This window comes from Rhineura floridana, chromosome 3 (assembly GCF_030035675.1).
Source record: "Rhineura floridana isolate rRhiFlo1 chromosome 3, rRhiFlo1.hap2, whole genome shotgun sequence".
Classification (NCBI taxonomy): Eukaryota; Metazoa; Chordata; class Lepidosauria; order Squamata; family Rhineuridae; genus Rhineura; species Rhineura floridana.
The window spans coordinates 190,658,102-190,680,910 of NC_084482.1; the positions used below are offsets into that span (position 1 = coordinate 190,658,102).

Consider the following 22,809-nt stretch of genomic DNA (forward strand, 5'->3'; position numbering starts at 1 on the left):
GTGGCAACCTTAGCCGGCCATTAGAGGGCTCTGGCTGAGGGCGGGGAACTGTTTTTCTGTCCCACACACCCTCCCGCTTTCCTCGGGTTATTGGGTGTTGGGCTGCCTGCTGGGTCAGATGCTGGTGCTTTGGAGGCTTTGCCCTCCTAGGAATCCAGCATGGGCCAGCTAGGGCAACTGCGGCTTCACCAGAACACGAAAGGAAAGACTTGCACCTGACTTGGAAAGTGGAACCAGCCCGTCTTCTGTCGATTCTTAAGGTGAACTTGGAGGCTTTCGGGTACGCAAGCAAGGAAAGAGCCGGTAACTATGATGACCTTCTGACCAAATGGCGGAGAGTCTAAAAGCCGTCATGGGAGGCAGAGAGAATGAAACGGTCCACGAGAGGAGGGATCCGGTGTGTGCGTGTGCGTGAGAGAGGACTCTTTGAATCTGCCCAGATCAAGTAGTCCGGTTTGGGTGGCTGTCCTTAGGAGTGAAAGTTGGGGGGGGGTGAGTTTGAAGGGGTGGGAATTGGGAAGTATTTGAGTTCTGTAGCTTGTGTGTATGTGTATATTTTAACTTTGCTTTTTGGTTGGGATTTGAGATTCAAAAAAGCATCATCAAGGGCATCATTTGGTGTTTTGAGAGTACAGGGTGGGGAAGTAGTGGGTCATATCCAAAGCTAAGCGACTCAGAGTAGCCCCGTGGAAGTAAATGCACATGGCTAACTTGGGTTCATTAATTTTTTTGAGTATTTTTTTAAAAAAACTATTAATGTTTTTACAAATCTTAAAGATATAGAAATACAATATATACAAAAATAGGAACTTTACAAAAGTATTTTAAAAATTGAAATATAAAAGACAAATAAAATAGATTAAAAACTGTAATATAAACTAGCTTGTACTTTAATTTATTTAACAATTAAATAAATTACTTATTTTATATTCATAGTGCAATATGTGCAATATGGTATGTAGTTGCACATTATCTTGAACTTTGTTACAGCGATATATATGACTGCGGAACTCCATCTTTCAATAAACCAATTATCTTGTTGCCTACCTTCTCTAAATCTTATCAAATTTATGAGCTTTACTATATAGATAATGTTCCATAGTTTTATTATCCACTCATCCATTTCTGGAGTTTTTGCTTTTATTCCAGTTCAATGATAGGACCATCCTAGCCACTGTTAGGAGGTGAATAACCATTCCTTTAGTGTATGAAGTACCAAATCTTTAAGATAACGGAATAATAAAATTAGGGGATGTAAGGGTAGTCTATAGCCAATGATAACCTCTGTTTCCACATTAATTTCAATGGGTCTACTCTGAGTACAACCCTGTTTTGCACTCCATAAAGCACCCTGCAATTATGGGCACAGGGGAGGGCTATAAATCTGACCGGAACTCTCCTGCTTGGAAAGAAGCCTTTTCTGAAACCCGCCCTTCTTGCTCCTCAACAGGCTACAGGACGTACACCTCTTGTTTGACTCAGGATCATCCTAAACTCCTGGAGGAGGAGGGGAGATGGCTGTTGTAGAGATGGCTCAAGTAAGGGAGATTTAGGGAGCTGCTGGTGGGGTGGGGGAAAGGTGAAGGCTTGCCATGAGGGCAGGTGTGGAAGTGAAAATGGAGGGTATCGAGACTAAGTGGATCCAGGTATGAAGAGAAACAGACAGACCCAAAGGGCCACCTGTTTTTCTGCTTCAAATGTAAGAGTTTCCAGTGTAAAGAGGGCATATTTTCTGATGTGAAAGACGTACAATGCAGATAGCTTTCCTATCTCTCTGTGGAGGAACATTATAGTAATTAAGGGGAGAAATAGTACTGTACTGCATTTCAGGTACTTGGGTTGCTTCGAGCTATGCAACGTTCATGTAATATCTCTGTAGAAAAGGCCAGGAGTACTTGCCATGTGTTGAAGATAAGGGACTGAGGCTAAGAAAATAATGGCTTTTGGCCGCCTAGTGAGTGGTTTTTATTGTTGCATTTTAAATCCAGTCTAACTCTAAGGAGCTCAGATTGGCATGTATGGCTCCCTACCATCACCACCACTTTATTCTCACATCAACCCTGTAAAATAGGTTAGGCTGACAGAGAATGATTGGCCGTGATCACCCAGTAAACTTTATGGGGCTGAGAGGAAGATGAACCCTGGGTCTCCTGAAGCAAATTGCTATGCATCACACAGCTCGGGTGTGAATTTTCCAGTTACTGCTCTTAAGATGGATTTATAATATGTGTGTGTGGACACAGCACTGGCTTTCTCTTAACTTGAGAGCATGTCACTTTGAATGCACGTATCGGGATGAGTGGGGTTGTGCCTGCTGTCCCTGCCCCAGATGCACATTCAGTCAAAGGTCCTTGTGTCAGGTGTGGGGAATGTTAGGGGGTCAAATGCAGCCCCCCAGCCTCTCCATCTGGCTCTTGGACACTATACCTCCCCAGCCATGCCCCTCCTGCTGAGGCCAGACCCCTCACTGGCTCTGCTTGCCCTCCCCCACCTTGAGTGTGTTTGCGCGGCTGGAGTGAGTTGCTGAACTCCATTGATTCCTTTTGCTTGCTTGGTTGGAGAATAGAAAGGGTTTTGCAAGCATTCGTAAAACCAGTTTAGTGTACGAAGGTAGAATTTACATTTGTTGTTCCGCCTGCTTTTGCTTCTGGCCTGTCGCCGGCATGTGGCCCTTGGAAAGTTGCCTAGAAGGGCACGCACCCCTCGGTCTGAAAAGGGTTCCCCGCCCCTGCTCTCTGTGTATTCCCTTGTCATGTTCTAGGCTTTTCTCTGGTAAACATGGCCCCTATCTATCCAAGACAAGCAAGAGGCACTGTTGGGAGTTCATGGACACAGTCCAGCCTGGCAAAAACACTCGAGGGGTGTGTGAAGCAGGGACACTGAGGAGCGCGGCCTGTGGAGAGGGGGCATTGCTGGGGAGGTGTTACCCTGGGGAGAGCTCTACTCCCTACTGTGCATGCATGTTCGGAGAATGTCCAAACCGCACTTTGAGTCCTGTATGCTCATTGAGTGGCAGCTGAGAACCGGCTCTGCTTGAAAAGCATTGCGATGAAGATGATGATTGTGAAGGGATGTTGGTGTGTGTGGAGCAAGGCAAGCAATTAATGTGTGTGTGCAAACCAACCCTTAACTACTGCATTAAATATAATATATGAGTTCCTCCTTTGGACATTAGATCAGGAGTGCAGAAAGCAGGTAGGAGGTGTTTGGGCAAGTCCTTCTATGGCATCTTTATTATAATATTTACAGTCTTGCCCTTCCTCCAAGGAGCTTACAGCAGCACATGTGGTTCTCTGCCACTCTTGTATCTTTGCAACGGCTCTGTGAGGTAGGTTAGATGGTGAGAAGGTAGCCCAGTGAGCTGCTTGGCCAAAAGTGGATTTGAACCTTGGTCATATACCACACTCTGACGTAGGCCTGATTTTCTGAGAACTTTGCATTTGTCCTTGTCTTCCTGCTATCTTCATTATCTGATTGTTGCCTTAAGCATTAACTTGAAAGTCAAAGTTTTAAACTTGATCCCATTACCTTGTTTTTATCACCAGGTCAACTATGTACTTGAAAGCCAAACTGGGAAACCTAGATTTTGTTCAAGCTGTGCTTATAAAGTCTGATCATTTATAAAGACTGATAATTCTGTCCTTGTTGGAGTTGGGTTTCCAACTCTGGCTGCCCCTTTAGCATCAGCAACAATTAGCTTGAATCCAAAGGCCATGGAAAAACTTCCACTTGCTGATTTCTGCATATCAAATGTGTTAAAGGCACAAGAGTTGGCCAGGCTATGTCTCTTCTCCCTGCTACTAGCTGGAAGCCTATAATTAGTCTTATAAGATTTATGCTACTAATACTATTCAATTTCTCATTAAAAAAAACCCCAAATTCTGCCAGAGAAGGGGGGAAAACAGAGGAAATACTGAAATCAATCAAATTACTTAAGATTTTCATTGCTCTGCATAATTTAGGTTTCCTTTATGCAGACGTTCATTTGGTCTCCTACTGTTTAAAAACAGAACTTTCCTTTTTTGCCAGGGAACACTGGGGTAGAGTCAAGTCTGACCTCTGCAACTCTCGCCATGGCAAAGCAAACTTAGCAGAGAGGGAGCTGCTTTTGTCAATCACCGAAAGGAAAAACGGGAAAGTAATGAAATTATTTACTTTTATTTATATGGCACTTCCTTTGCCAAAGTGCTTTATAGCTGCCTTAGGCACTGTAGAAGTAAAGTGGAGGGCAGCTTATAAAGAGTTTTATTACATTACAAATCCAAAAAGTCATAATTGCTCCCATTTTCCAGATGTAGGATTGGTGTTGAGATATAATACCTTGTCCAGACCATCTAGAGAGAATTGATGAGTATATTGCAATTTGGCCGACACTCTTTCAGCATTGCACACTCTACAAGACTTTATGCTGATTTAAATTTACAGAGAGAAATTCTCTCTCACCTTCATACGAACATGCCCCATCTAGTCCAGCATCTTGTTCTCATAGTGGCCAAACAGATGCCTCATAGGATCTGCAGCCTTCTTCATGGAACAGATTTCAAACCTTTATCCACTTCCACAATTCAATAGAAGCTCTGTGTGTTGGGGATGAGGGGTCCATTTAGATTTGTGCCTATTATGCAGCAACTAGTATGCAGCAATTAAAAGTATGGAGAACTTGTCCATGAAAAAGGGGGCATTCCTCCTGGTATTGCACTCCCTAGGTATTTTCTGTTAGCCTTATTGTGCTTGGCCCCAGAGCATGCTGAGATAGTTGTTGTTCAGGGTGGCCATTTAAAATACTCCCAACTTACAGCCCTCCCCCCCAATTAAAGAGCATCTCTAGATCTTTTCTGATTATAGCCCAAATTTGGGCTCTTTAGCCTGCACAGCACAGGGTAAATTTTATCCTCTCCAAAGAAGAAAGACCTTTCCTGCAACACAATTCTGTGCACGTTTACTCAAAAGTAAGCGCCAGTTGTGTTCAATGGTCTGAATGATCTTGACTTTAGTGTTCAGTGATACATCTTTGCATCTGAGGACCTTTTCTAGTTCTGTCAAGAGTCAGCATGGCGTAGTGACTTGAGTGTTGGACTACGACCTGGGAGACCAGGGTTCGAATCCCCACACAGCCATGACGCTCCCTGGGTGACCTTGGGCCAGTCACTGCCTCTCAGCCTCAGAGGAAGGCAATGGTAAACCCCCTCTGAATACCGCTTATCATGGAAACCCTCTTCATAGGGTTGCCATAAGTCGGAATCGACTTGAAGGCAGTCCATGTCATTTCATCTAGTTCTCTCATAGCTGCTCTCTCCAGTTGTAGCCTTCTTCTGATTTCTTAACTATTGTCTCCATTTTGGTTAATGACTGTGCCGAGGTATTGATAATCCTTGACGAGTTCAATGTCCTTGTTGTCAGCTTTGAAAATGGAAATGGACTGCCTTCAAGTCGATTCTGACTTATGGCGACCTCACAAAGAGGGTTTTCCTGGTAAGCGGTATTCAGAGGGGGGTTACCATTCCCTCCCTCTGAGGCTGAGAGGCAGTGACTGGCCCAAGGTCTCCCAGTGAGCTTCATGGCTGTATGGGGATTCGATCCCTGGTCTCCAGGTCATAATCCAACACCTTAACCACTACACCACACTGTCTCTCTTAATAACTATTGTAAGACTCCCCAAAGCATCTCCTGATGTTCAACCAAAATCTGCTCTGCTGTAACTGAAGTGCCTTCGATCTAGTCCTGTGTTGTGGGGCAGCAGAGAGCTAGTCTTTGCCCTCTTCTCTGTGAAAGCCCTCAGGCGTGTGAAGAGCGCTATTATATCCCCTCTCAGCATATGTAAAGTGCTTTGAACCCTCTCAAAGTGCTACATAAATGCATAATATCATAAGGATCAAAAACAAGAGGAAGAAACCAACACTCCCAGGAATCTGGGATAATAGGATGGACTGCAGCCTATCTGAATCTTCCTTTGAATATCACAGCTGGAAAGAAAGTCATCCACTTCACTGGCTATCTAGGCCAAGCAATGGACAAGCAAGTGACTTCTTTGCTGTTACATATCTTTTGTCATTACTTTAGTCTTCTTGACATTCAGCTGTGATCCTGCTTTTGTGCTTTCCTCTTTAACTTTCACAACGCTATTATAGTTGTGATCATTGTTGATTTTATCACTAACTGCTGGATATAAAACTGATGCTTGATTTGTTTTTGTTTTACATGTTGCCAGCCAAAAAGGCAGATAATGGAGCTTAAACATAAACTTCATTTTGCTCATTTTCCCACTTAACTCTGCAATCCTGTGCACACATCTACTTAGAAGTAAATTCCGTTAAGTCCAATGGCACTTCCTCTCATGAAAGTAGGGATAGGACTGCAGCCTTAAACATTTTCTAGTCATTAAAATTTATTATGCCACATGTTGAAAATGGAAATCAAGTTAAATTTAAAATATAATATTTATAAAGCAATAAATAAAAAGTCCAAATTTAAAACTTAGAGTCAAACTGCATACGTTGCTCTTGAATGCAGGGTTTTTCTTTCACAAATAGCCAGGGTGGGAATCCAAATCAGGGCCTTGGCATGGGGTGTAGGAAGAGTTTCACCTTTTGTCGTGCCTAACCTGGATTGGGGCAAATGCCAGAGCACCTGCTTTGTATGCAGAAGGTCTCTGGTTCAGTCCCTGGTTTCTCCAGATGGGTTTGGGAAAGACTCCTGCCTGAAACCCTGGAGACCCTCCGCCAGCTGGTCTTGAAAACACTGATTTGGTATATTACAGCTTCCTCACTCAAGGGCAAACCATTCAGATTTATTTTTATTTAACAAAACGTATATACAGCTTGAATGTAACACCTCTAAATGGTTTACAATGTAACATATAGTTTAACCCTATTCTAATGAGTAGTTTGGCTGCAGGTCCATGGGCCTTATTTCTTATTATTCTTACTGAGGTCCCTGGGACTTATTTCTGAGTAGACACGCATAGGATTCCTCTAAGCGATTAGTCTCAGTTGTGGCAAGAATGCTTCAGTTGCTCTTAAGAATGTAAGAGCATCCCTGCTGGATCAGACCAAAGGCCCATCTGGTCCTACATCCTGTTTGCCATAGTGGCCAGACAGATGCCTCTGGGGAAATCCTTAAGGAGGACATGACGACAAAAGCCCTCTGCTGTTGGTCCTAGTACCAAGTATCCAGATTAACACGGCCTCTAAGCATGACGTCTTGCCAGTAATTTCTGTTAGTAGCAGCGTCCCCCATCCGGATGTAACTGGAATGCAGCTCTCATAATCCCTGATCAGTGGCTGTGCATGCTGGAGCTGATGGAAGTTGTAGACCAACACCATCTGGAGGCCACCACATTGGAGAAGGCTGCTTAATTGCAATTGATACTTATTTCTGTTTGAAACACAAAAAAATGGAAAAACAAATGTTCTCCTATTGAGGTCCTCCCTTAATACTGCAGATGGTGGGTACAGGAAGACATACCAGCAGAAAGTGAACCATTTATAATTGTTACCCTATAAAATCAGATTGTTCAGCACTTTTTTGAATTATAAAGAGCAGGCCTATGCGTGTATTCTCAGAAGTAAGACGCACTTTGTTCAGTGGAGCTTTCTCCCAAGTAAGCATGTATAAGATTATGGTCTCAAATTCATGACCTCAGAAGTATAAATGCAACCAAAATAGTGTTGGGTCTATTTGCACCTTCCTCAGGTGTTCTGTAACTATGAAGTGAGCCCACAAGGGGCGGAGAGTGGCGATGAGCCCTCCAGCTCTGCCCCTCATTGCCCTTATCCTCCAGGAATTGGAAGGCAACCTTGTGAAGTGGGGAGCCTTCTGTACTTTTGGAGCCCCCTGCACATTGTAGAGCTCTGATTTTCTCTGTTATGAAACATGCTGGGAGCATCCATGAATACAGAGTACAGTGTTTTCAGTTTATAACTCAGTTATTTGTTTTATAATTGCATATTTTATTGTTGTTAGCTGCCCTGGGACCTTATGGTAAAGGGTGGGTAAGAAATCAAAGAAATAAATAAGGCACTTCTCTTTGGAGAGTTGCACTCCAACATGTAGTGGACAATAGAATGATAGGGAGGGGGCAGAGGTTGCTGAACTACAACTCCCATCAGCCCATCAGCCCCAGCAAGCATGGATAATGACCAAGGATGATGGGAATTGTATTTCAGTAACACCTGGAGGGCCAAAAGCTCCCCCTGCTCTACATAGTTACAGAACACCTGAAGTAGGCTAGTCTAGCCTTTGCCAACCTGGTGTCCTCTGCCACTAATCAATGGCCTCAAAATTCTTAATTTTTTTTGAGATACTTATAATCCAATTTAGATGAGTATCATGCAGTTGAATAAAATGAAGTATAAAAGGAAAAAGGTTCCATCTGCCATATTGGGAAATTTAGAATTGAAATTATGAAATTTTCCCAGGGTTTAGAGTGATTCAGATTCAGCACCTCAAAGTCATATAAGAACAGTAACAAAAAAACCCATATATGACAAAAGGCAAGGTTCAGCCTGTTCTTCCCTGTATTATTTTAGCATGAGGTTGCGTCTTTGCTTGTCCCACATCTAACATTGCATATGACATCAGGTGTAGAACAGGTGGGTGTAGTGTGACCAAAATGGTCTCGCTAGCCAAATGGGAAGGCCTGGCAGGCCTCTTGAGGCCCATAGATTGGAGGTTCCCCACCGCTGTTTTAGGAGCTCTGGATCAAATCTACCTTCAGCAGATGCAGTCTTTTTCACATTTGGGATTTACCTGTGGAACTTTGGCCTGCACAGCTTCTGACACACAGACACCCCAGCCAAACATTGCTCATCAGCTATATATGCTTGGTGCTTGACCACCTCTCCCTCTCCTGTCTTCACAGCCCCATGCAGATGTCAACACCTGAAGGACTTTAGAGCCCCTGATAGGCCACTGTACAGGGTTGGTCTTCTGTCATTAGCTTGGTAGGCCTGAACAAACTTGTTGTGACCCACCTTAAAGGAACAGAAGTCCAGCTCAATGCAATGAGGGCAAGCCTGTTAAAGTAAATGTGTCAGCCTCTATTAATTCTGGCCCAGTGCCAGCAGCTGTGGAAGGGCCTGGAGCAAACAGCCAGACAGGGAAGTTGTTGCCTGTCACTTCTTAATCCACCCCCCTTGATTTCCACTTGGGATTTAGTCTCCTGCACATTTCCTGTCATTCCCACCCCTGGCCCCAGTTTTCTGTTGACTGTTGTCCATCTATCCATTTCTCCTCCTCCTTAAGAATTTGATATATATATTTCCTTATATAGCTTTTCATTTCAAAATAAATACATTCCAGAGCAGTGAACAAAAATACACAAGACCAGTAAATTATTTTTTTTAAAAAAACTTCAGAACAGAATACAACATGAGCAAAATGGACGAATTGGTCCAACTCAAAGCATCCTTGACAAAGAGAGGTCTTTAGCCTGCCTTCGAAGAAGTGGTATGGAGGGGGGCAGAATAACCTCTATGGGAAATTTCCAAGCATTGGGGCAACAACATAAAAGTACTGCTTCTCAGAGAGAATTGATTTCATTCATGCCATTCTATTCTACTTTCATCTTCAGGTGATTCCAGGGCTGGTTACATAGTAGAAGCACTACACAAGTATTTGGTCTCTGTGTGAAACACCATTCAAATTTGGGCCTTTCCTGTAGATTTTGATGGATTGGGAGGAGACATTCCTTGGGATGGCATTTGGTCCATGGTAAATCAGTTTTTCAAAATCTGACTCTCAGGAAGCCAAAATCAAGCAATATAATTGCAAACATGCTTAAGATTGTATTACAGGGACTGGCAGGCTTCAGGCTTGTGGGATCTTTTTTTTTAAGAGCCCCATGTTCTACCAATTAGACTCAGGTGCAAAATAGCGGGCAAGAAACTGTGTGTCTCTGATCACATGTTCAGTTCAGAAACTTGTTTTTGATACCAGAACTGAGCTGAACAACAACTATATCACCCTGACCTGAGCCAATGAGAATGCACTTGGTGGAGTTTAAGAAGAACTGTTCCCTGCTAGTACATTGTTGTTATTTCATTACACTCTTTAATGTTAAAGTCATTACGCTGGGAGATTATTTTTTTATGGAATGGTGGTACAAAATTTTTACTTTTTTTTTATCCTATCTTTTCTTATAGGAATGTACAATTTTTTTCTCCTGCTCATTTATCCTTACAACAACTCTTGTTAGATGGAAATAGACTTGTTGGTTTAAGGTTACCCAGCGAGCTTCATGTCTGGGTGAGGGTTTGAACCGATGCTTCCATCGTCCTAGCTCAAACCGCTACGCTACACTGTCTCTCATTGGCTAGCACTGCAGCTTCCTGTTTTTGTTCCTGTTGTACTAGGTGCCAGAAGCCTTTGTAGAGGTGACGGTGTACTCAAATGAAGGGCAGTGTTCACTTATGGGCCATCGGCAGAAGGCCTTCTACAGGAACGCCATGCAAGAGAACTACAGGACTGCAGCCTCGCTTGGTAAGGGCTCCTTTACAAATATCTGGTCACTGAAATCGATCCAGTCTTGATGAAACAGTGGCAGGCAGAGGCTCCTCCTCCTCCCACCCATTGTTAAGGAGCAGAACAGGGCTGTCGAGCATCCCTTTACTCATTGTTAGGGGAAATGTCAGTAGCTCAGTGGCAGAGCGAGTTATTTATATGCAAAAGATTAGGATCAGTCTGACACAGGGCTGGGTCATTTGTTAGGAAGGTTTGGCGTCTGCTGAGGGCCCGCACCCTAGCAGGAGGCCCATTGAAAAGAGTTCCCTGGCGCAGTTGCAGTGGGGGGGGCATGGAGATTGTTTTGCCTAAGGGCCCTCCAAAACCTGGACCCGACACTGCCCCAACATCTCCCAGGTAGAGCACAGTAAGTCCTGAAATCCTGGACAGCTGCTGCCAGACCGACAGCCTGACTTCTGTATCCTTTTTGTGATAGATATGTGTTACCCACCCTTCACAAAAGGTCCCAGGGCAGGGTACAATAAGAATAAAAGCAAAATTATCTGTGAGGCAGAGTATATGTTCCTTCCTAACCATCAGAAAGTCACGTGTGATAAAGAGTGGCATGTAGGAATGCTCTCTTTCCAAGAAGTACTGTGACTGCAATCGCCAGCTTCCAGTCCTGGCAAATATGAGATCAGATCCCTTCCTAAACTGCTTACACACTACATTTAAAGCATATTATTTTCCCCAAATAATCCTGGAAACTGTAGCTTGTTAAGGGTGCAGGGAATTATGGCTTTGTAAGGGGCAAACTGGAAGTGTTCAATATACATTCTAATTCCAAAGAAAGGGGATCACAGGGAATGTAGTAATTATTGAACTATTGCCTTAATATCTCATGCGAGTAATGCTCAAGATTCTACAACAAAGGCTCTATGCCAGACACCCAACTTGGATTCAGAAAGGGAAGAGGCACCAGAGATCATATTGCAAACATACGTTGGATAATAGAACGGACCAAGGAATTTTAGAAGAAAATCACCCTGTGCTTTATAGATTACAGCAAAGCCTTTGACTGTGTAGATCATGAAAAACTATGGAATGTTTTAAAAGAAATGGGGGTACAACAGCATCTGACTGTCCTGATGCACAACCTATACTCTAGACAAGAGGCTACTATAAGGAAAGAATAAGGAGAAACCGATTGGTTCCCAATTGGAAAGGGTGTGAGACAGGGGTGTATTTTATCACCCTATTTTTTAAATCTGTACTCAGAACATATACGGAAAGCAGGATTGGACCAAGATGAAGGAGGTGTGAAAATTGGAGGGAGAAATATCAATAATTTAAGATATGCAGACGATACCATACTACTAGCAGAAACCAGTAATGATTTGAAACGAATGCTGATGAAAGTTAAAGAGGAAAGCACAAAAGCAGGACTACAGCTGAACGTCAAGAAGACTAAAGTAATGACAACAGAAGATTTATGTAACTTTACAGTTGACAATGAGGACATTGAACTTGTCAAGGATTATCAATACCTTGGCATAGTCATTAACCAAAATGGAGACAATAGTCAAGATATCAGAAGAAGGCTAGGACTGGGGAGGGCAGCTGTTAGAGAACTAGAAAAGGCCCTCAAATGCAAAGCTGTATCACTGAACACTAAAGTCAGGATCATTCAGACCATGGTATTCCTGATCTCTATGTATGGATGTGAAAGTTGGACAGTGAAAAAAGTGGATAAGAGAAAAATCAACTCATTTGAAATGTGGGGTTGGAGGAGAGCTTTGCGCATACCATGGACTGCGAAAAAGACAAATACTTGGGTGTTAGAACATATTAAACCAGAACTATCACTAGAAGCTAAAATGATGAAACTGAGGTTATCATACTTTGGACACATAATGAGAAGACAGGATTCATTAGAAAAGATAATAATGCTGGGGAAAACAGAAGGGAGTAGAAAAAGAGGAAGGCCAAACGAGATGGATTGATCCCATAAAGGAAGCCACAGGCCTGGACTTACAAGATCTGAACAGGGTGGTTCATGACAGATGCTATTGGAGGTTGCTGATTCATAGGGTCGCCATAAGTTGTAATCGACTTGAAGGCACATAACAACAACAACGAGGGGCAAACTATAGCTCCCAAGATTCTTTGGGGAGAATAATGCACTTTAAATGTATGGTGTGTATGCAGCCCCAGGCTTCTCCATCCCATCCAGTGCCCTTGCATATCCTAGTAAAGCTCCTCCTCCCCTTTCCCTGGACTTCTGTCTAGCACTTGCAGTGCCATTCATAATCCCAGGAGAACAGCATCTCTCCTTTCAAACATAGCCAGAACAGACTTCCACATCATGGCCAGAATTTCCTTGTATTTGTGTCCTTCCTTGCACTCTTTCAGTTGTTCGTGTACTGATGCCCCCTGACATTCACAGGTCTAGAAATGTTCAATTCATGTGGTAAACATGAGAACTAGAAACCTGTTTTAGAAATGCAGGCTTGTGTTCTCAGTATTCTGTGGCAGCTGCAGCGTTTGGCAGGAAAAACCTGATACTGTGATGCTTTAGAGAACTTTCTATGGAGTATGTGTTATTACAACGGGATGGATATGCCCATATTTCTGTAGGTGAAGACGCCATACAGAATAAAGTGAGTGGCTTGTATATTTATTTAAAAATTGATAAATGGTTTTAATTTTTTTTTAAAAAAATTCCAAAGCAGTATGCAAAAGAATAAAAAGCAAACAAATGTAGTAAAGCAATATATAATACAGTTCCACAGCTTTAGAGGGACCAGTAATATATATGACCAGTAATAATTAGTACTTTATAGAGTGCTTTCATGTGTTCAAAGCACTTCATATGTATTATCTAGTCGTAATCCTTCCTGACTTTTCTTACAGAATGGTTGCATTATTCTTCCCTATGCTGCAGCCGAGGGGGAGGAGACAACATGGGGGGGGCTTGCCTAAAGCTGTCTAGCATAGTAGTCTTCTGCCTATTCAGACCAGAGACATACCTTTAACCCACACATACATTTGAGGACCCATTTTTTAAAAACATGTATTTGTATGGTAGAAGTGCTGCGGTTGCACTACTAGGAGTACCCACCAGGAGTGGGTCCCAACCCACCAGCTGAAGACCAAGGATCTAGCAAGTTCGTGGAAGAGGCAAGGTTCAAACTGGGGCTTCCTGATTCATAGCTCAGTCTCTTAGCTGGTGGGCTTCACCACCTCTCTCTCCGTCTCTCATGTATTCTGTTAAATCTCCTCACTTTCTCTTTGTATCCACAGCAGGAGGGTTCCCAATTCACACTCCTGAGCTGCTCACCCGCTTGGAGCGAGGGGAAGAGGCCTGGGTCCCGGATCTTCAGAGCTCCGATGAGAGTGCGGATGAAGGCCCAGTTAAGCCGACCCTGAAGCGATGGCCAAAGGGAGGGACATGGTGGGATCGGTACAGAAGTCCTGTGACTTACCCCAGTTCGGACTCCACAAACTCAGGTCAGGATTGTTTGCACGAAAGTCCTGTGTTTAAAAGATAACAGAGATGGTGCCTGCCTAATATTTAAAGGGAGGGAATTCCACAGGGTAGGTGCCGCCACACTAAAGGTCCATTTCCTATGTTGTGCAGAACGGAACTCCTGATAAGATGGTATCTGCAGGAGCCCCTCACTTGCAGAGCGCAGTGATTGACTGGGTATATAAGGGGTAAGACGGTCTTTCAGGTATCCTGGTCTCAAGCTGTATAGGGCTTTGTACACCAAAACTAGAACCTTGAACTTGACCCGGTAGCAAATGGGCAGCCAGTGCAAGTCTTTCAGCAGTGGGGTGACATGTTGGCGATACCCTGCCCCAGTGAACAGTCTCGTCACTACATTTTGCACCAGCTGCAACTTTGGGACCAACCTCAAGGGCAGCCCCACATAGAGCGCATTACCGTAATCCAGCCTGGAGGTTACCAGTGCGTGGACAACAGTGGTTAGATTATCCCAGTCCAGAAATGGCCGCCGCTGTCTTACCAGCCGAAGCTGGTAAAAGGCACTCCTAGCCACGGAGGTCACCTGGACCTCTAGTGACAAAGATGGATCCAGGAGCACCCCCAGACTACGGACCTGTTATTTCAGAGGGAGTACGACCCCATCCAAAGCAGGCAACTGACCAATTATCCAAATTCGGAAACCACCAACCCACAGTGCCTCCGTCTTGCTAAGATTCAGGCTCAGTTTATTGGGTCTCATCCAGCCCACCACCGAGTCTAGGCAGCGGCCAAGGGCTTGCATGGTCTCTCCCAATTCAGATAAATAGAGCTGGGTATCGTTAGCATACTGCTGACACCTTGCCCCAAATCTCCTGATGACCGCTCCCAAGGGCTTCATATAGATGTTAAACAGCATGGGACAAGATGGTACCCTGCGGCACCCCACAGCACAACTGCCAGGGGGCTGAAAGACAGTCACCCAATGCTATTCTCTGAGAGTGACCCTGGAGATAGGATCGGAACCACTGTAAAACAGTGCCTCCAATACCCATCTCACCAAGTTGGCCCCGAAGGTTACTATGGTCAATGGTATCAAAAGCTGTTGAGAGATCAATTAAGAATAACAGGGTCGCACTCCCCCCCGTCCTTCTCCCGATAAAGGTCATCCATCAGGGCGACCAAGGCCAATTCAGTCCCAGAATCAGGCCTGAACCCAGACTGGAATGGGTCAAGATAATCTGTTTCATCCAAGAGTACTTGCAACTGCTGCACCACAACCCTCTCAATCACCTTCCCTAAAAAGGGAGTATTTGCGACCGGTCAGTAGTTGTCACAAACCAATGGGTCCAGGGTGGGCTTTTTCAGGAGTGGTCGGATCACTGCCTCTTTCAAAGCGGCTGGAACCACTCCCTCCCACAACGATGCATTGACCACACCCTTGATCCACTCGGTCAGACCCCCTCAGCAAGCTTTAATAAGCCAAGAAGGGCAAGGGTCGAGAGGACACGTTGCTGGCCTCATCATCGCAAACACCTTGTCTATGTCATCAGGCTGCATCAACTGAAACTGTTCCAATTTATGAAATTTACTCTTGCAATATGTGATAGCCATTAGTTAGATGGCTTTAAAATAGGGCTAGACAAATTTGTGGGAGGGTTATTTGGTCTGTCAACACCCATTATGCAGGTTTGCAAATGCAATCTCTCATGCAGAGGCAGCAGCATACACCTGAATTCCAGTTGCTCAAGTGCAACAATGGGAATGGTCTGCTGCCCTGCTTGTGAGGGAGGCAACTGACTGATTGCTGTAGGAACTGGGATGCTGGACCAGACGAACCTTTTGGCTTGGCCCTTTGTGTGAATTGTGCACCCTCTTTCTGGCCCTTCTCCCCTCTTCTCCTACTGAATTTCTCCACCCTTTCTTTTATTGCTCTGATAATGAGCCCGCAGTTATATATTTTGTCCCCTTTTGTTGCCTGTAGATGAGGAGGAGGAGAGCGAAGGTGAAGAAGAGAAACCTCAGCGTGGAGGTCACAGGCTGACAGTACTTCGTAGAAATGTATTGGACAATTCTAAGAGGAATGGATTCCAGAGTCTGAAGCAACGGGAGGCCTTTAGGAATGGGCCTCAGCTGAAGAAACATCCGCGAAGCCAGCTGGGAAGGATAAAGAGTAACTTGACAGAAGTTGGTGACATTACACAATGCACAACCAAAGTGAAGGCTTCTGGAGGAGAACATCAGAACCCCTGCCCTGACTGTGGTCGGGTTTTCAAGGCAAAATCATCCCTCTCCAATCACCAGAAAATGCATTCTCATGAGGGATCCTATGAATGCTCCTTCTGTGGGGAAAGAGTCACATCCAGAAAACTCCTTGCTAGTCATCGGAGAAGTCATGCAGAAGAAAGGGGTTATAAATATCCTAGTTCCATAAAGCATCAAAAGGTCCACCAGCAAGAGAAACTTTATAAGTGCCTACAGTGCAAGAAGTGCTTTAAGCGGAAGGACCACCTCCTATTACATCAGAAGAGCCATACAGGTGAGCGGCCTCATAAATGCCCTGAATGTGAGAGAGCCTTTATTCGAAAGGAACATCTCACCAGACATCAGAAAATCCATCTGAGACAGAAGATTGATAAACCTCTCAAGGATAAGAGAGAAGCAGTAGTGGGAATTTCACCTAGTTTTCCTAAAAAGAAACCCTCTTTAGCCTCTGTCACTAAGAAGACAATCTTATTGGCTGTTGGCACCAATGGACGCCCAGGGATCTATCCAGATCTCTACAAATGCCAATTCTGTGGAAGATGTATGCGGACCAAAAGTTTGCTCATCGATCACGAAAGAATCCACAGGGAAGAGAGGCCCTATAAATGTTCCCAATGTAAGAAAAGCTTCCATCATAGCTACAAGTTGCTGAGGCATGAGGCAACCCACACAAGGAAGGCAGCCCACAAGCATCCCATGAGGCTGAGTGCAAAGAGTGTCCTGTCTGGCTCCAGAATCATCCACACAGCAGAAAATCCCTTTAAAGTCTCAACTGGCATGAAAAAAGTCACAAATGGTTTTAGCTTTGCCCAATGCCCAAGAAGTCTCAGCAGGGAAAAGCTCTATAAATGTCAGTATTGTGGGAAATGCTTGAGTAGAAGCAGTTTGCTTGCCAATCATGAGGAACTCCACAGAAGACAGAGACCCTATAAATGCCCTGACTGTGCAAAAGGTTTCTTTCAAAAGCACCACCTTATCCAACACAAGGCAACCCACACAAAAAAAAAACCCACTAAGGATATTGAGCATGTCAGAAGGCCGAGGCTGAAGAGTCGCTGCTCTGTACCTGAAAGAATCCATGCAGAACTGAAGCCTTCTAGAGGCCCAAGGGGGTGCATTGTCACTCGCAGTGTCACCCGTAGCACATGCCTTACCAAGCACCAAAAAATCTACACAGAGGACAATGTCTATAAATGCCAGTATTGTGGGGAGTGCAGTACAACAAAAAGTATGCTCTCTGATCATGAGAGAATCCACAGGAGAAAGAAGAAGCCTTACCAATGTTTGGAGTGTGAGAAAAAATTCTCTCAGAAGAACTACCTTGCTGCCCACCAGAGAGGCCACACGAGAAAACTGCTCTCTAAATCCTCTAACTTTGACAAAGAAATCACAAAAAATCCCCCCTCCTTCAAGCGTGGAAATCCCCACAGAAGAAAGGTGCCATTATTATGCTTTAAATGTGGGAAAAACTTTGATGACAAGTATTCCTTCACCAGGCATCAGAGGGTCCACTTGGGGGAAAAACCCTTCAAATGCATCACGTGTGGAAAAGGTTTCATTCAGATGTGGCATCTGAAGAGACATGAGAAAACCCACCTCAAAGAGAAATGCCATAAACAGCCCATTGTGGCTGAGGGGAACCATGTATTTTCCAATTCTGCAAATGGCATCTCCTTTGATCAGGGGCATCTGCCTGTCAATGTTGAGCAACTGACCAAATTACAAAGGGTAGAAATAAATGCTTTTCAGGACATTGAGGAAGGAAAAAAACAGTCACTGGTGGTATTAGCAGAAGGATCTGAGGTGGGAGTTCCGGGAGGATCTGAGCAGGGAGGAAAGCATGTGGAGGTGCAAGCACAATTATCCAGACAGTCTCAAGGAAACACCCTGCAGGACCACAGAGAAGGAGAAGTCTCTATCAGCCAGGCAGTGAAACCAAGAGCTAACAAGAAGTTAGCAGGAGAAGACAATGTTATTCTGCGTTACAAACAAGACAAACATTGCATCAGTCAGCAAAGTCGTCCAAGACAGTGTTCCAAAAAGATCAGTCTCCAGAGTCTCAAGGAGAAAAAGGCCTGTGTCAGATGGCAATTGAGATCACAGACCATGTCAAGAAGAAAATCTAAGCGAGAGACACAGCTGGACGGTAAGCCATCCAGATCTTGCTTCTGTCAGCAGGAGGGGCCAGAGATTATTCAAAGAAGGACATCTAAAAAACCCCAGGACTCTAGGAAGGTAAAAGTGTGCGTTGGTTCTCAAAGGAACCCACATGCAGCTGCTTCTCCCAGCTTGTTTAAAAGTGCCCTAAAGGGCTGTAAACCAGGAGGACTAAGCCTCTGTCGGCCATCCCAGAAAGTGTTGCCCAGAGAATCCAAATTGCGGGCTACTGAAAGTGCTGCACAAAGGAGGTTGGCCTGTGTTGAATTGCAAAGGGAACCGCAGGAAGTGCTGGGAAGGCAGTCCAAAGAGAGCTCAGATTCTCGGAGTTGCAGGACAGAAAAATGTGAAGCAGTTCTCATCAGTGAACAAGCGCCGCAGCTGATACCTGAAAAGGACCCTCAGCAGAGCTGTCAAAAAGTTCAAGCTGCAAATGAGCTCCAAACCACAGCTCTTCAAAACGCGGAGATGGCATCTGTTGAGCAGCAACCAGAAGCACAGGTGACACCGTTGGGAGCAGCAGGAAATCCTGCTCCACAGAGTCGCAAGGAGGGAAGAGGCTGTGTTGAACCACAGATAGCAATATCAACAGAACCCCAAAGCAGAGCTCCTCAGGGCAAGAGTGTTTCTAGCAAGTGTAAATCAGAAAAAATGCAGACTGAGCATGGGTGCAGTGAGTGTCAGAAATCCTTCAAGAGTCAAGCAGCTCTTTTGATACATGAGAAAACCCACACCGGGGACAGGCCGTTTTCATGCACACAGTGTGAGAAAAGCTTCCATACTGTGCATACCCTTAATGTTCATACGCGAATCCACACGGGAGAGAAGCCGTTCAAATGCTCTGAGTGCGAGTTTCGCTGCAATGTGAGTTCTAATCTCAGCAGGCATAAGAGAACCCATAACCGAGAGAGACCCCACCCTTGCCTGCAGTGTGGGAAAAGCTTCTGGTTCAGCCACAGCCTTCTCATCCATTGGAGGATCCATAGCAAAAAGGAGTCGTACACATGCTCTGACTGTGGGCGAATGTTCATGCACAAGAACTTGCTCAAGCTGCATAGGAGGTACAAGCATGATTCAGAAACTGTTGAATTAGGCTGTTCAAAAGTGGAACAGCCCCTCCCTTCTCCTGGCAAGGTAAGCATGTGTGACCGCTCCTAGTGCACATGCTTGGTACGACAGAGTACTGTTATAGCACAGCCCACCACCCTAAGCTGAGACTGGAAATAGCACACTTTTGCACTCTTAACTTGTGCAAGTGAATCATCATGAGTGGCCCAGGCAGAGCCCTCCTTGACCCTGCACAATTGCTCATCCTCTCTATCTTGCTCCCAAGCAAATTCTTGCTACAGCCATAGCCTGCATCGGAAGGATGCAACTTTCATCCCCTCTTGCATCTCTTCCCACAGCGCCAGGAGTCTGGGTTGGACCAGCGTAAATATCCCCCCCTTCCCAACCTCTTATGGTGAAAGAACAAGAGCGGCAAGCAAATGTGGACCAGGCATCTTGGCAGGATAATCAGAAAGGATATCACCATTCTGAATCTTGGCTGGATGGGTCACAGAAAGAATGACAGTTTCTTGCTTTCCCCTTCCATGTGTGCTCCCATCCCCTCTGACATGTGCAAGAATATAAAGACTACTTTTGTAGGTCTCCTGGAAGAGATAAATGGATCCTTGCTCTGCCAGTGGTTGGCTTTTTTTGCCTTGGCCTTATCTCTAGGATACCAGCATTCATGATGCAGCCAATGAGAATGGATTCTGGACTGAGGAAATGCGGGGCCCCTTCTGCATAATAACCACAGTTCTAAACTGAAAGGTGTTTAAAGTATGAGAGTGCCTTTTGACTCTATTATTATGATCCAACGTACCTCCTCCTTTTCCTGTATGTGACATACTTGCTTGGCTGTTTGACTGGCTTCCAGTTCTTGAAACTCCCTTGATCTAATTATTAGTTTTTTTAAAAAAAAATGATGCTCCTGCTAAGATCCCCCCCTTCTCCACCTACCTTTGTATCTACCCATGGAAGAAGCACCGTATATTAATCTCCAAAGTGAGAGGGAGTATCTGCAAAACAGTCCCCTTCCCCCCACAAACCTGAGGATTTCTCCTGTACATTTTTGTGCTTCTACTTCATACTCTGTGCATCACAGTAGGAATACAGGGGACCTGTGGGCTTTCAGGTGTTGTTGGACTCCAACTCCCATCACACTGGCTGTGATGTTGCTCAGCATCTGTCTTAACGCAAACCTTGCTGAGACCATCCACCTTCTGCCCTTCAAACAAGAAAGTCAGTCCTGCTGGGCTCTCGATTAATGGCCTTGAACATATGCAAAGTGAAATCTCCTGAGTGTTTACCAATTATTTTAAAGCAGCCACAAGGGATGTTGAATGCCTATTCCCACCCCAGCCTTTGTCTTCCCTGGTCTAATCCCCTTCCCTGAAGCTGCTATTATCCTCTTGGAGAGGGAGAAAGGCAAGTATCACACCTGCATTTTTTTTCTATGAGAGGCGAATAGCGGAAGGGGGACAATTTAGACTGTGAGCATCGCCAGGGGAGGAGGCTGCAGCCCCTTCTCTAGGGCAGCTCTTGCTGTTGTTTTAAGCAACAAGGGAAAACATGATCTACTCCCATGTTAACATATCTGCATTTGTTTTGGATCCCATTTAAACGGCCTTTGTGGGATGGGTATCCTTTTCCGAAGGGCAACCGACAGACAGTATTAGTAAGCTTTAGACTATGCAGTGCAAGGACAAAATTTGCAGGAGAAACCCCCACTTGGGAGGAAGGAGGGGTGTTTTAGCCCTGAGTGCTCCTGCCAAGTATAGCCCAATTAAGTGACCCATCTTCCAGACAAATCAATGACACTCCTACATGGGATGGAATGGTAAAATGAAGTGTATGTATAATCCCCACTTTTTTTTCATCTGAGGCTATGATTTCTGCCTGAATAAAAATCAGTTATGTACAAACTAGTGTCTTTTTCTTCTGTCACACACAAATTTAACAGAGGTTCATACCCTAGGTTCATAGGAACCAAACTTGTACCAACTCAGACCATTGGTCTACCTAGCTCATTATTTTCAAGACTGATGGGCAGCAGCTCGCCAGTGTTTCAGGCAGAAATCTTGCCTAGCCTTTAGCTGAACCTGAGGGGTTTTGCATACAAAACATGTCCTCTACTACTGAGCTACTGTCCCCCTTGCTTTCCTTCACATTCTGCCGTCTTAAGAGGCAGCTCAATCGCCTAGAAAAGTTCACATACTGGCTTTTATCATGAGATCCATCTCTCTCTTCTGCCTTTGGTAGTTAGAGGCATACAGGGATAAGGATCCTCAGACGGGGTCTGGAGGGCTACATTCTGCCCCCTGGCCTATCTGACCCTCAGAATTCTCTGCAGGCCACACCCATCACTGACCCTGCTGTGATGCACTTGCCTGGCAGGAATGTGGCTGAACACTAATAATGCCTCTTGCTTGCATGGATGGAAGATGGAGAAGAGTGTGGGTAGAGAGTAGCCCACTGTACAAAGGAAGAATTTGCATGTGTTGCTCTGCCCACTTTTGCCTTTGGGACTGCCTGCAACTGATGTGTGGCCTTCAGGGATAAGAGGGATTCTAGGGCAACAACATCTGGAGGACAACCCATTAACTGGCCTTACTCTTATGCCTGGTAAGTGCTATTTTAGTTAGGGTCCGTATTTGCAGAAAGGGTTTCCTATGAGGATATAGGATGATAGAGATAACTGGGAGCTATGGTTTAGCTCCTTACCATGGAATTCTTATTAGGGGAGGCAGACATCTTCAGGTTCCAGCCATATGGAAACCGGGAGGTGGTGAAGCTTGGATTACTTCCTGTATGTGATTAGAAGCTTCAGACAACATTATTGTTGCCACACACTAATTTGTATAGAAAATGGTTTTTAATTTTTTTAAAAAAAGTTTCTGTACAAAACCCAAGTATAGAAAGTGGCTTTAAACCAGGTCAGCCTGTTTGTCCATTTAGGCTAGTATTATGTACTCCAGGGATGAGGAACCTCTAGTCCTCCAGAGGCTGATGGATTCCAACTACTCTCATTTTCAGAGATGATGGGAGTTGTAGTCCTGCAACATCTACAGGGCCACATATTCCCCATCCCTGATCTACTCTCACTGGTGGTAGCTCTCCAAAGTCTTTTCTAATCACCTGCAACACAGGACAATACTTGATGTATCTGATAAAGTGGACTGTAGTCCACAAAAACATGCAACATGATAAATGTGTTAATCTTTAAAGTTGTGTTTGTCCTTTTTTAATATACTAATCCTATACATACTTAACAGGGTATAAGGCTCACTGAACTCAGTGAAACATACTTCTGAGTAGACAGGCATAGAATTGCATGATAAAAAACACTCTCCAGTATAACTGCTGATCTTTGTAAGCCACTCTGAAAGACTTTTTTTCAGCTAAAGAGTGGAATAAAA

The 22,809-nt window shown here is 44.6% G+C and overlaps 1 protein-coding gene across 5 annotated transcripts; it reads left to right on the top strand.

The window, feature by feature from the left end:
• On the top strand, positions 1-21,449 carry LOC133380839 (zinc finger protein 569-like). 5 transcript variants are annotated; one of them, XM_061618954.1, is made up of 5 exons: positions 1-303; positions 1,451-1,538; positions 10,353-10,479; positions 13,744-13,950; positions 15,909-21,449. In XM_061618954.1, exons 2-5 carry the CDS (start codon positions 1,515-1,517, stop codon positions 19,502-19,504), a joined length of 3,954 nt encoding a protein of 1,317 aa, XP_061474938.1. In that variant the 5' UTR covers positions 1-303; positions 1,451-1,514; the 3' UTR covers positions 19,505-21,449. The 5 variants fall into 5 exon arrangements, with proteins under 5 accessions (XP_061474938.1, XP_061474939.1, XP_061474941.1 ...); XM_061618955.1 differs by having other exon boundaries at positions 1-280; XM_061618956.1 differs by lacking the exon at positions 1-303 and adding an exon at positions 457-492.
• Positions 21,450-22,809: the final 1,360 nt, after the last annotated feature.